The 14828-nt window shown below is 44.9% G+C and overlaps 1 protein-coding gene across 1 annotated transcript in view; it reads left to right on the forward strand.

The window, feature by feature from the left end:
• Nucleotides 1-14828, forward strand: part of LOC137640140 (endoplasmic reticulum transmembrane helix translocase) — a 141701-nt gene that overhangs the window by 95944 nt on the left and 30929 nt on the right. The window contains exons 16-20 of the mRNA XM_068372632.1: nt 8071-8202; nt 8581-8770; nt 11014-11207; nt 12374-12509; nt 14184-14380. Of these exons, the coding sequence (XP_068228733.1) occupies nt 8071-8202; nt 8581-8770; nt 11014-11207; nt 12374-12509; nt 14184-14380 (849 nt within the window). The remainder of the gene's footprint in view (nt 1-8070; nt 8203-8580; nt 8771-11013; nt 11208-12373; nt 12510-14183; nt 14381-14828) is intronic.

Below are 14828 nucleotides of genomic sequence, written 5' to 3' on the forward strand. Positions count from 1 at the left end.
CCATTAGAATTTAACGAGGGTGTATTACCCCCGCGCTAGTTAGCGGGGGGGTAGGGGAGTGGTAGCTAGCTACCCCTCCTCCCCCTCACACACAGGTGAATACTCACTTTCACTTTTGGCTCGGACTGTGACAGACGTCTCTGTCTTGGTCCTCGCTTGGCAGCCATTGTCTGTTTTGTCTTTACTTAATCGCTTACTTTTCTTTTACTCAATATATATGTAAACATGTTTTCATGTTTGTATATATATTTGAGTATAGAAATAAGTAAGTTTCCTTTTCAGATGTGTGTGTGTAGTGTACGATATCTACGTGGAGGCCTCGGCAGTTAGGCCACCACGGCCTAATTTTATGGGTTGCGATCGAGTTTGACTTCGGTCTTTCTCTCTCTCTCTCTCTTGAGGTCGTTCACCCTTTTACTATGTTTTACTACGCCCTTGTAGCTTCCTTCCCGTGTGGGTGGGGTTGCTACGCCGTACATTTTGTCTCAATTAGTTTATGAATCTAATTGTAGTTGTTAATTTTTCAGCTTGTAGAACGATTCCTTTCGGGGTTTTCGTTTTTTCTTTAGTGTTCATTCATTTTTAAATTACATAATTACATAGTTACATAATTATAATTGTTATAATTCTGTTTTGGTTACAGCTCTCCTTCCGCGAGTGTAAGTGGTTGTGAGGGCACGTGCCTGTTGTGTAATTCTTGTTCCTTTTCCTCGGGATTCCTCTTCGGAGCCTTCCCGGGGGAATGAATGTGTACTAATATTATTTGTTTTATTTTTTTACAGTTACCGATCTAGTTCGTTTCTGTAATATAGCAACGGTGTGAGCTGTCTGGTTGAGTCCTGGGGATTCGGCTGTTGCTGCCTCCCCCCTTGTATTGTCGTCAGGGGCGTGTCTCCTTCTACTGGTAGTACTCCCGTGTCGACGGACAGCTCTCCAGTTCATTTTAGAACAGTCAGGAGGCTTGCCTCCTTGGGCGGATAACTTTCCTTCCGAGGGAAGTTTTTTCCTGTCCAGGCTTGAGCTTTTCCTCTTTTGGGGGGTTCTTCTCTTGCCTTTTTTTCGTGCGACTATGCTCTTGGTGCTGAGCGGTCGCACCTGCAGTTTCGCTCAAGGGGCTGGGCAACTGCAGGAGCTCCTCTTCGGAGGATTGCCCCTTTTAGGTCACTGGCTGACCAGTCTCTTCCACGAAGTGTTTCTCTTTCGTTCGCGAGAGAGTACACTCATAGAGACTCCTCTTCGGAGGTTTCTTCTGTTGCTGTTGCTGTTGGCCTCCCTCGCCGTAAGGCCCTCCGTCCGCCTCGTCGTAAGGGCCTCTCATCTCCCTATAAGGGTGCTTGAGGCGCCTTTTTGAATCTCCGTTTGCAGCCTACAACTTCTTTTTCTCGATCTTCCGTCTTGGTGCAGATGGACAGCAGTCTAATCTCGTCTTCCGACGGGCAACGGTCTTCCCGACGGACAACGGTCTTCCCGACGGACAGCGGTCTTCCGACGGACATCAGTCTCCCGGCGGACAACGATCCCTTCGGGGCAAAGGGTTGCCCCCACGGGGGTTCTTCCCTTGCGTGTCAGGGTTTCCCTGCGCGCCCTTCTGTTCGTCAGCGCTCTCCTGTTCGTCAACGCTTTCAAGATGATCTTCCCTGCGGTTCCTGTTACGTGCCCTGTGCGCCCACGTTCGCCCTCGCGATCTAGAACTTCGGTTCAGGTCGGGGTCAAGGACTCTTCTTCTTTGCGCAGGCTTCCACGCGTAGCCTTCTGCTCGTCAGCGATCATCAGCTCGTCAGCGATCATCAGCTCGTCAGCGATCATCAGCTCGCCAGCGATCGTCAGCTCGTCAGCGATCATCAGCTCGCCAGCGATCGTCAGCTCGTCAGCGATCATCAGCTCGCCAGCGATCTCCGGATCGCCCACGTGTGTTACAGCTGGCACGCCAACGTTCTCCAACACTTCTGAAGGAACATGGTTCGCCAGCTACTAGCTCAACTGCGGATGCTGATCGCCATCGCGCGACCCTCAACTGCGGATGCTGATCGCCATCGCGCGACCCTCAACTGCGGATGCTGATCGCCATCGCGCGACCCTCAACTGCGGATGCTGATCGCCATCGCGCGACCCTCAACTGAGGATGCTGATCGCCATCGCGCGACCCTCAACTGCGGATGCTGATCGCCATCGCGCGACCCTCAACTGCGGATGCTGATCGCCATCGCGCGACCCTCAACTGCGGATGCTGATCGCCATCGCGCGACCCTCAACTGCGGATGCTGATCGCCATCGCGCGACCCTCAACTGCGGATGCTGATCGCCATCGCGCGACCCTCAACTGCGGATGCTGATCGCCATCGCGCGACCCTCAACTGCGGATGCTGATCGCCATCGCGCGACCCTCAACTACGCATGCTGCTCCTCATCGCACAATCCTGAACGATCGCCCTCATGCGGATGCTGATCACCATCGCACCCTTTCACGCGATCATTTACCTGCGCATGCTGCTCGCCATCGCACAACCCTGAACGATTGCCCGCTTACGCATGCTGCTCCTCATCGCACCACCCTGAACGATCGCCCTCCTGCAGATGCTGATCACCATCGCACCCTTTCACGCGATCATTCACCTGCGCATGCTGCTCGCCATCGCACAACCCTGAACGATTGCCCGCTTACGCATGCTGCTCCTCATCGCACAACCCTGAACGATCGCCCTCTTGCGGATGCTGATCACCATCGCACCCTTTCACGCGATCATTCACCTGCGCATGCTGCTCGCCATCGCACAACCCTGAACGATTGCCCGCCTACGCATGCTGCTCCTCATCGCACCACCCTGAACGATCGCCCTCCTGCAGATGCTGATCACCATCGCACCCTTTCACGCGATCATTCACCTGCGCATGCTACTCGCCATCGCACAACCCTGCACGATTGCCCGCTTACGCATGCTGCTCCTCATCGCACAACCCTGAACGCTCGCCCTCTTGCAGATGCTGATCACCATCGCACCCTATCACGCGATCATTCACATGCTGCTCGCCATCGCTTACCGCCAGCGATCTTCTTCACCTACGCGGCAGCACGATCCCTCGCCGTCACGCCCATTCGCCTGCGCGCCCGCGCGATCGCTCGCCTGCGCGCCCGCGCGATCGCTCGCCTGCGCGCCCGCGCGATCGCTCGCCTGCGCGCCCTCGCGACCGCTCGCCTGCGCGACCACTCGCCTGTGCGCCCGCGCGACCATTCGCCTTTGCGCGACCGTTCGCCCTCGCGCGACCATAGTTCGCGGCGAATTCCACAGCCGGTGGTAGCAGCAGGGACGCGTGCTCCTAGGCGGCACTCGGGATCACCTCCATCCAAGCACAGGTTGGTAGTGCAGGACGAAGACAGGTCAGTAAAGCATTCTTCCCACCTTCTTTTCAGGCAGGAACCGTCGTGTCCTCTCCAAAGGATCGCCCGATCCCTTTCACCTTAGCGAGGATTTCGGACTCTGTGTCCTTGGAGCAGCAGACATGGTTTGATCCGCTGGCACGGGCGTTAATGAGGGTTATGAAACCAGCACTCACCGGCCAGGGTAACAAACCAGCGGCTGTCTCTCCTACGCTGAAGAGAAAGAGAGGAGTGGACTTCGTGGTGACTTCCCCCAGGGCGAAGTTGGTTCCCAAGAGGTCGGTCTCGAGGGTCCCCTCTCCTGCACGAGTACTCTCTCCTTCTCCCGCCCTGGAAGGATTTTTGGCGGGGGGGGGCTTTCCGTTGAAGTTTTCTCCATCGGACAAGGGGTGACTGCTTACCTCTTCCTCTGGGAGCTTACCAGGTTCTTTCCCTCCTCGGTTACGGCCCGAGGTTTGGTTCAAGGAAGCTACAGGAAGATCAAGGGTACTTTCCTCCTCTCGAGCTCAGGCACCTTGGCCTTTCGTCGTTAAGTATCTACTTGCGGACAAGCTCGATGTTGTACCATCTGGACGCACTGACTGAAGGCTTCCTTCGGGTGTCTCATCTGTGGAGGTCAACGACCTCAGACACCCTTCCATCCTTGAGAAGAGTTTTGTCTTTGCCCAAGGACAGAGACTTAAACATCTGCTGTGCGGAGTAAATCGACTTCCGGTTTCACTCCTCCAAGGCGCTTTCTTCCAGACTCTGCAGGGCTCCAGCTCCCTTTTCTTTCAACCACGTCGGCCTAAGTTATCGGCTACGACAACTGGGACAAGGTGTCCAATTGCAGTTTCCTCCTGTCAGGAACAGATGGCACGGGAGACTCCCCCTGGGGGGCATAGTCCTAAAAGGAGTTCACGAACTCTAGGATTGCAGGTTTTTTCGCTGGGAGGATGCTTAAGGTTACTCATCCGAATGACAGCTTCCCGATGCCCATTCCCGCATAATCTCTGTGAGTAGCCAAGGATATCGCGCCTGCCGTCTCTGTCAGCGAATTCAGTGTCTCTGAACCTCTATGCCATAGCATCAGCAGAGTTGCCCGGTTGGGCAGAATGATCCATACCTTAGGCGAAGGTCTTCCTTAGGATCATCGACGGCTTCACCCCCGGCCCCCTCAGTCGATCCTTTCTTGTAAGGAAGGATCTGAGAGGGGATGTCCATAGTCGACCTTTCAGCCCTGATCAAGTTTGTCGAACAAACTTCGGCCAGCGTAGACCAGCAGAATCGATCAGACTGGTAACGAGGCGACAGGACTCCTTTAACCCTGGATCGGAAGGACGGGTACTTTCAGTTTCCATTCCATCCATCTTCCAGGGTGCTCGTCGAATTCAGCCTAAACTGCAAGTATTCCTGCTTATGATGCAGTGTGGCTATCCCGCCGTGGCATAGCAGGTTTGTTTCCCCAGAGAACTCTCCCTGCCTTCCTCTTGGCCGCTCAGGTGCAGACTTCCGCCTCCTCTGCTGTTTGGAGGGCTGGTCAACTCCGGTAGGCTCGGGTTTCGACCTTCTTCAGCGCCGGGAAAAGCTTCCGAATGCTGACCATGAGTGTGGGCTCATGGTATTTTGCTTGGAGCCTTCTCTTCCTCTGCCTCAACATCTGGAGTATCTGGCCATGATATTGAGTCAACCGCCTTACCACGTTGGAAACCCCGCTTCTCGTCCGTCCAGCGAGGTTAAGCAACGTCGGTACTTGGATGGGTGACCACCTGGGGACGCCAGATTCTGTTACCACATCCTCCGAGCCTTCCTTTCGGTTGACTGTGGCAAGACTGAGGAGAGTCGCAGTACCTGTTCTCAGTCAAGCAGAGTTTTCAGCCCTACCTTGGAACGTTTCCTAGTTCTTCTTTCCTCATTGACCCGTTTATAGTCCGAACGGTCGCCTCAGGATAAGTTCCATGTGGGGCGATCCAAGTTCCGGTGGCTTCAGGCAATGTTTAACCGGACTCCCTGGCCCTATGGGACCAGCGGAACTATTAAACCTGCAATGGGTGTTGACCTATGGAGCCTCTTGATGGTAGTGGATATTCTCGTCCTTTCCCCACATTCTTGATGCGGTTCTCGGACTCGTCAAAGGAAAGGGGGGGGGGCATGTTCCGGTCCAGGCCTATGGTCAAGACCTGAAGGATACCTCTCCATCATTCAGGCAGGCTTAAGGGCCTTAGTCTGGCCCCTCTTCAGATCCTACCGCTCCTGCCAAGTCGCCCCGTTGCGTGTCGACTTCATGCTAACCAGCAGGGGACGCATTTTCACACCTTCACATCTTGCAGTAGAGATACCGGGATGATTGAGATTCTCTCAATTCCACCATCGGCTCTCTCATTCCAGGCAGGGGAATGTTTCTCTCAGACTATCCGAGCAGAGCCTCATAGAGAGAGTGTACCTAGGGGTCTTTGACCTTGGGTAACCAGCAAGTGCTGGTCTGGGGGACCTGATCGCGACAGCTTGGAACCTCAAGCTTCCGCTAGTTTTCCCCCCAGTCTCAGACCCCGAGACTCTGGCAAGATGCATTCCGGTGATGGTGGGACAACTTCGACGCCTGCGTCTTCCCTCCTTTTTGTCTGCGGACAATGGGTCTCAACAAAACCAGGTTGTCTGTCAACCTTTCAATGGGAGAGCTCCACTGGGACTATGCGCAGAACGGTTTCTGGACCCTCTGCTTCCCCTGACGGAACTCCCGGGAGAGCTTCTCCCACGGCGCAGACTACTCAAGCAACCACACTGCGACATCTCTCCCGAACCGGGGCGTCGCTTCGGCTTCATGCCTGGAGACACTACGCTTCCTCCTCTAGAAGAGACAACCCGCTACAGTCGCGGTACGGAGGTCGCGTCATCTGCGATAGTCATCCACAGGGGTCTCCCAGGCAAAGTGAAGAGTCTAAGGTGGTTGGTGCCGTGGGAGATATACCTCTTCCCGTGAGGCCTCTTCTCCAGCAATAACGGTCTTATTGCCTTTCGGCGGGAGGAAACTCCTTTCCGCTCTTGGCAATGAAGCCTGTCGCTCAGCCTTTCCCTGACCTTCAGGCTTAAAGGAATAACTTTTTCCTGCCCGCTGGATCTATCCTCGCTCATGCGAAGCTACGATCGTCCCTGCCCTAGTCGGAGGAAGACCTCCAACTTGGAGCATGGCTCGGACTTTTAGTCCTTTAAGAGATCTTCTCAAGACCCTTTTACGACAGGCCTCGGATTGTATTCCGCCTTGGGTCTTCTGCTCACTCTGGCCACGGCCAGTGTGTAAGCAATCTTCTTGGTCTCTTACTACTCCCCCCCTTTCTAAGGAAGAGGGGAAGGCAACATTCAGGCTCGCTCCTGAGTTGTTGGCTAGACTCAGAATCTGAGGGTCCCGACCCTTCGGTCCGATTCATTCAAGATTTTGAGTCTCCATTCTGTGTCTGATGTCCCAAGACCTTCTCTTTCTTGCCAGTACAGGAATCGAGAGGTTAGCGCTGGGAACAGCTGCAGTTTGGCCTCAGTTGCAGCCGATTTGGGAACACAAGGAGGACATGGGGGGAGAGTCACCAGTATACCTCTTCAGCCCGGACTCAAGGACATTCATCTCGACCTGTCTTCAGACCCTCCCCCGTCACGTCGCCCTACAGCACGATGTTGGATACATCGCAACGTCCCTCGCCTTCGAGTAATACTACTCTGTGACGCAGGTGCTACAAGCTGGAGTCTGGAAGCGTCTGATGACCTTCGCAGCCCGCTTCCTGCAGGGCGTGACCCACAGGAGTCTCGATACGTTTTCTATCGCTCTGTGGTGGCTACACAACAGCTGGTCTAACCTCAGGCTCCTTTTTGGACAGGTAGCAGAAGGTTGAGGGCATTGTTATCAGGTTTTAGTCTGCATGAACGAAAGAAGTATGTCTGGCCCTTACTTCTTTCTTCATCATCCCCTCTACGGGGAAGCAGCATCCTGGTCTCTGCATAGCTGACCTCGAACCTCTGCAGGTAAACCATGCTTCCTTGTGTTCCGAGTATTGAGTCAATACTGTCGCGTCCCCCATACCCTGACGAGGTGGTATTGGGAACGTCCTAACCCAGAGTTCCTTCTGGAACTCCAGGTCAACTGCCTAAGACGGGTCACACTTCTTCCTTCACACACAAGCTTACGTAGGCCACATGGTTCCTTGCAGTGCAAGGAACTTGTGAGGTGCAGGGACTCCTTTTCTCGAGTGCGACTCACTCGGATTCTGAGTCCCCGGGTAAAGCCAAAGCCAGTATGGCTGGGGACTTTCCACCCTTCCTAAGGGATAAGTCACCCTTTGTAAATAGCGTGGTTTGTATTTCGGTTACGGAACAAATGACAAATTCGAAGATAATTTGTATTTTTCCTAACCATACAAACCTTAGCTATTTACACATATTTGCCCGCCAGCCCTGTCCCCCAAGACAAGTCCTACCTCTAAGTGAAAGTGAGTATTCACCTGTGTGTGAGGGGGAGGAGGGGTAGCTAGCTACCACTCCCCTACCCCCCCGCTAACTAGCGCGGGGGTAATACACCCTCGTTAAATTCTAATGGCTCGCCATTTCAGCTACGCTAAAAGTAATAACCCTTTGTAAATAGCTAAGGTTTGTATGGTTAGGAAAAATACAAATTATCTTCGAATTTGTCATTTTAGATTTAAATAATTTTACTTTATGTATTTTTGCAGGAATATGGTAAAGACAGCTGGGGATGGAAAAGCATAGATGAATCAATTGCCATGGACCTAATTCCCTATAAGAATAATAAGGAATTAACATCTAATTTCTTTAGAATTTATGATTTTTGTATTACTGGTGAGGTCAGTATTATTTTTAAAGGTTGCTTATGTAGTTATTGTTGTAATAGCAGATGTACTCTTTTAAAGTTTGGCTGCCCTTTTTTATTTGATGGAAGTCACTGGTGAAATGCAGTAACTAGATTTTTACTCTTCACTACCTAATTATGAATAAATGTACTGAAGAGAATTGTTTACCACAATTATATTTTAGTGGCTTTCTTACTTGTATAGTTCTTATTGTATTTACATAGTGAGAAAAGTTGTATACACTATATATTGTTTGAAATTTGTTGCTTGGAAAAATTGTTCCAAATTTTGTTTTATATTAAGGAATTTGCACTTTTCATTAGTTTACCATTGTAAAAATGCAAGTTTTAAATTTAATCTTCTTTTCCACAGGGATTAGCTTGGTTAAAGAACAATCATGCAAAATTTTTCAAAGCCATCCTTCCATACGTCCGAGTGTTTGCACGTGTAGCTCCCAAGCAAAAGGAATTTGTGATAACAGCTTACAAAAGCTTAGGCCTCACAGCTTTGATGTGTGGTGATGGTACAAATGATGTGGGCGCATTAAAACATGCTCATTGTGGTAAGATTATACAGTAAACTTGTCATTACTTTTAAATCTTTATACATAAAAATTTAATTGTAGTCTACTTAAAGGTAAGATATCAACCGGGAAATGAAAGAGGCACTATGGTAAGGGTAGTTAAGGTATGTACAGTAAAAGTGTATTGAATTACTGCATTCATTTGCAATCTTGGTTATGGTAGGTATAATGTTCTACTTAGAATGTTATTAGTCTACAAACTTAGCTGTGTTTTAATGCTATCTCATGGCCCAAGCTTAACAATATTTTAAGAGATGTACAATAGAAATGTTTGGTTTAGACTATTTGAAAATAATTTCTCAGTTTAGAAAGTACTGGGTTTTTATATCAAAAGATTTTTAATTGAAACCTGTCTTTCCTTTATTTGTCTGAGTCATGCTTTGTCTTCATATTTACACCATTGCAAATAGAAATTAAATGAAGACCATATTTTGCTGGTTCCAAATAGTATAGTGTGGAGATGTGGCTACGAGTTTACCAGGGCTAAGAAAGAGAATTAAATTTACGATTGAGGGGTGTGTTGTGGAAAACTAGTTTTGTGAAAAAAAAGCTTAATTTATTTCAATTACAAACTCTTGTCATGTACAGTATTTGTTTGAATAGGGGAATTTGGGAAGGTAGTTTGAAGTGTTGAAGAGAAAAACTAAATATTTTTTTGGAATAAATGGCCAACTAATCATATAGGAAATACAAACCTTTGTCTTTTAGGGAGGTCATATGTTTTCAGCGCGAACTAGGCAGCTAAGCGACTGGTGGGATTGAAGGCAAGGAGCCCCGCCCACTCCCCTAATTATCTAACTATCATTATGTATGTTTTCGGTGGCATAAAGTACAGATGTACTTATGCGCCCGTAATCAAACTTTTCATTTTCTTCTTCTTTTCGGGAAGTGAATACTGGATTGTTGATTGTTGTGATGGGAATCAAGACACTCATACATGGGAGGATGGACTTTACATCCAGTTTTTGTTGAACTGGCTGTGAATTCACACACACATTGCTCTTGCTAGGTGCATGCTTATTCGGAATCTTCCCCGTGTGTTGAGTATAGGCTGTGGTGGTCTATGCTGTGTCAGGTGTATGCTTTTGGGGGTGAGGAAGAGACCTTTGCTTCTTCCTTCTGTTTATTGGGTGCATCTGCTATCACCGCTCTTGCGTTTACACCCCTACCTCTGTCCCTGGGTATTATGAGTCAGGAGCATAGCCTTTGGACATACATCACCGGGCCTTTGGGTTCTGGTGGCGGATAATCTCAAGCTAGTGTTCTGGTGGACGTCCATGCACACATTTGTGGGTGCAACAGTCACAGGGAGGCTACCTGGGATCTGCCTTCAGTGGCCTGGAGCATCCCTTGGTTGCCTTGTCCTCCTTATTCTCAACCACAAATTTGCTTGTGGCCATGGGAGTATCAGCACTTCATGGACACTCGAGCAGGTGAGCACACCTATTGGAATCATGCATTATAAAATTTAGCTATGATTTTTATACTGTAATTTACAAGATTGTCTGTTACAAAGCATATGCATTCTTTGCCGGGCAGGGATCATGTCATTTGAGGATTAAGGTATGCCCTTACCTCTCATCAGAGCTGGGCATGACTTTTCTGGGCCAAGGGTCAAACAGACACCTTTTTTCTGCTATTAGGACTTCCTCCCACCTAGGGAAGATTCTCCATTAAAATGACGAGGGTTTGTATTCGCTTAGGAACAAACAACAGATTTTAAAAATAAGTTTTCTTTTTGCTAGCAATACAAATCTGAGCCACTTTATTTATATTGCCCGCCTCTGCCATCCCGCAAGTCCAAACCAAAAGCCAAAGTGACGACATAAAGCTAGCATCACCTCGCTAATGTGTGGGTGGGAGCATGGTGCAACATACATTGTTGCTATGCCCACCAGTTTTCTTCTACATGATTGGAAAAAAAAAGTTCTCCAAAGGCTTACCCTATTAAAAGACTGCTTTGTATGTCTAGGAAAAATAGAAATCATTTGAAAAAATTTTAAGTGTTTATCAAAGGTAAAGAAAATAAGAAAATTAAACATTTTTACGGGTAGCCAATTCTCGAGAAGAAGCAGTATGACCATCAGGTAAGTTTATATATAAATTTATTATTAAAATTCTGTTATTACTCCAAAATTCATTATATCTTTATTTTTCCCTTCTGTTATCCAGCCATGTTAGAAGTGTAAAGGCTTATTCTAAAGTACAGTATATTGTTTCAGGTGTGGCAATTCTTTCAAATGCCCCAGACAGACCACCACAAAAGAAGAAACGCGGTGATGAGCCGAATAATGGTTTAACGCCAGCCATGTCAGAAAAATTAGAAAATGCCAAGAAACTTGCACGTAAAGTAGAAAAGCAGAAAGCTCAAACTCCTCCTGCAGCTCCTAACCAGCCTAGACTAACTCCACAGCAAGTAAGTTGTGTTGATTTTATCAGAACTGTAAAAGAGATACAAGACCAATCATTAAGTCGTTATAACACTGATGATTAATAATATATTTTAAAGAATGGCTGTAGAAAGATATTTACCATATATTCTTCATAGGACATGAAAGAATAGCTTTGGCATCAGTAACTGTGCTGTCACTGTATTGGATAATGACTGTATTAAACTTTAGGGTTTGTTGTGAGAGCCCTTTCATCGTTCTGCTTTTTCATTCATTCATTCTGTTTTCTTCCCTTTGGTTGTCCAGCCTTGAAAGAATTCTGACAGCTTACTGGTCTAGATAGAATGTTTCTTAATGAAATTATTTTAAACTTCACTCAATGTGTAAAGGTTGCTGAAGTGGAAGGGACCTTCCATGTAGCCTTCCTGACAAGACTGTTGTCCTGTTAACTACCTGTCACATAAATGATCCAGTGCTCTGCTTTTCCCTCTGATACTTTGTTAGGTTATAATCATTTTAACTTTTTTGATTAATTTAAATATTATTTATACATATATTAGTTTTCATCATTAGCCAGAATGCTTGTTAGAATTTTGACTTTGAAATAATTCAGTAATATGAGCTTGACATATTTTGAGTAGATCATCCTACGTGAACTAGATAGAACCACGTGATGTAGTTATCAGATAACTGCTCAGGAAAAGGGGAACTTGTAAAGAGTATGTAGAACACTTTTCTTGTTTAGGTTTTATTTAAACTGATGTTCCTTCAGAGGGTGTTCAAAAGCTCTTTAATACCATCCTATTCTGAAAGCTCCAGAATTTTTCCTTTCAGTTTAGTGAGCATTGACATTTTATAGTCATACTAAATGTATCAACCCAACTCTTGATTCTACTATATTAAGTAGTCATTCAAAATTTAAAGCCATTTGTGTGTGTTTGTTTCACTTTCGCTGATATTTAAGATAATCATAATGTAAATACTAAGTAAGTAATTTGAATTAAAATGGGCAATATAATTTTTTGTTACTTCAAAATAAAAATTGCACAAATTTTGTTACATTCTCTGAAGTATTTGTAGGTTTTACTCACTAAATAAAAAGTAATTACCCCATATTAGCTGTCAAAACTATTTTAAAGTTTATCTGTAGTTATACATTTGCTATAATTAGATTTATCTCATTGAATATCAGGAACAGGTGATGAAGGCACAGGCTCAGTTACAAAAGCTACTGCAAGAACTAGAAGAAGAAAATAATCCTGTTGTTAAATTAGGTGATGCTTCCATTGCTGCTCCATTTACCTCTAAACTTTCCTCAATACAATGCGGTAAGTTTTCTTTCTGTTTATCCTTATTAGGTTTTTTTTTTCAACCTTTAAAGGACCATAAAGGATATGTATCCATGTAATTTCTAGTTTTTTTAAGATAGACATTGATATTTAACCAGCTTCGAGAGAGGCAATATGAATGCCAGGGAGTGTTTATAAGAATAATTATTTGATATGTATAAACATGTATGAAGAAAAAGAGTACAGTATAGTGAAAAAAAAAATATGATTAAACAGATATTCCAACTATAAATTGGAATTAAACATGCAAAAATTGAGCGTTATGTCCTTAAATGGTATAGAATATTATGATATGTAAAGACAGAGAAAATTGGCAAAAATCATGTAAACACTACTGCTTTCATGATAAACATGATAAATTTTCAAATTAAAAGTGCTTATCTAAATGCATGAAAGCTTTCATATAATACTCTAAACTGTCCATGCAGTAAATAAATTTGGACAGTGAGTAGTTAAAAGTTATACAGTACATTTAGAGGTTTACTGTAGAGTAAAAGGTTTACAGTGCAATCGTTTTGAATATAAGGAGTTGATTAATGGGGTTGAATAACATTTTTTTTTTTCCTAAATACAAAATAAATGAGCTATTATAAGATAGCTAAGTCTGCATAGCAGTATTTGCTGTCATTAAAAATATAATGGACTTCAAAAGATCGTTGCAGTATCATAGGCTGTTTAAATTTTTTATTGAAGTTAGGATGATAGCCTAAGATAAACTTTCAAACAGTTTTAGGCTATCCTAAATTTTAGATGATACTTGGTTTTGCATACACAAATGATCTACTTGATCAGGCTAACTAACATGTTTATATTAAGCTGAGTTTCTTTACTTTTACATTCATGTCCTGATATAATTATGGCAGATAGTCCTAGTGTGTGCATATTTTAAGCAGACTATAGACTGTTGTGTGGAGACACAAATTAAGTAAAAAAAAAAAAAATACTTGAGGTTGGTTTGGATTAGATTTATGAAATATACTGTAGTCCACATGGCTTAGCTCTGGAGCTAGGGAGAAGATGACCCCACCACCTCACGGAAAGGCTCCTGGCCCAGTAGGTGAAATAAAGTCAGTTGGCAACAGAATTTTATAATTCTAGTTACTTCATCCCTGTATATATATCAGTGATGGTCAATTACTAGATCTATTTTCTTTCCCCATTTATTTGCTTATACCCATTTCATTCTTTCTCGTATTCATTAGATGAATACTATTTACAGTATGCCTTGCCAGAAACACTTGACGAGGGTCCAAAGGGCCTTTTTCAGCATCTTTATGGCTCCATCTGTAGTCCTTTTGTTCTTTACTTTTCATCCATTTCATTTGTTTTTTTCTATTTAGTCTAACATCTTTAACTTTGTGTCTCCACATTCATCTGTACAATAAAAACAAATCTTCAAGGCAAACCATGTGAGGTTAGAATGAATAGCTTTAAACCGATCTACTCTGATTAATAGTCAAGCAGCAACACTAGTTGAATTTTTTTTTATCACATACTACTGTAATTGTTATTCATTGCTCTGTATGTGATTATTACTGGAGTAAATTTAGAGTAATGTATTATAAATGTATGATGTTCTAATGGTAGAAAGTTTATATTGAAAATGCATTCAAGCAATGACATTAATATTTGACATATTTTCTTTGTCCACAGTCTGCCACATCATCAAACAGGGAAGATGCACTCTGGTTACTACTTTGCAAATGTTCAAAATTTTAGCTCTGAATGCTTTGATTTTAGCATATTCTCAGTCTGTTTTATACTTAGATGGCATCAAGTTTTCAGATTACCAAGCAACACTACAGGGACTGCTCCTAGCTGCCTGCTTCTTATTTATATCTAGATCAAAGGTAAGTTTATATGTATCAAAACATCTGCTTTTAATGTTCTTTATGTAAATTCTTTTGTTATAAAAACATAGTAATTATTTTTGTATTTCTAGTTACCTCTTCTGAAAAATAACTAAAGTAATATTTTTCATCCAGTAAATTCATAAACCTTAGTAAATGCTTTTTTGATGAATATAAGTAGTAGGTTGACCAAGGCACCAGCCACCCATTGAGATAGTACTGCCAGAGAATCATTGGGTCCTTTGACTGGCCAGACAGTACTATATTGGATCCTTCTCTCTTGTTACCGTTCATTTTCCCTTTGCCTACACATACACCAAATATTCTGCCCTATTCTTTACATATTCTCTTGTCCTCATACATCTGGCAACACAAATTACCAAAAAATTCTTCTCTAAAGGGGTTAACTACTGCACTGTATTTGTTCTATGGCTACTTTCCTCTTGGT

The sequence above is a fragment of the Palaemon carinicauda genome, chromosome 4 (assembly GCF_036898095.1).
Source record: "Palaemon carinicauda isolate YSFRI2023 chromosome 4, ASM3689809v2, whole genome shotgun sequence".
Classification (NCBI taxonomy): Eukaryota; Metazoa; Arthropoda; class Malacostraca; order Decapoda; family Palaemonidae; genus Palaemon; species Palaemon carinicauda.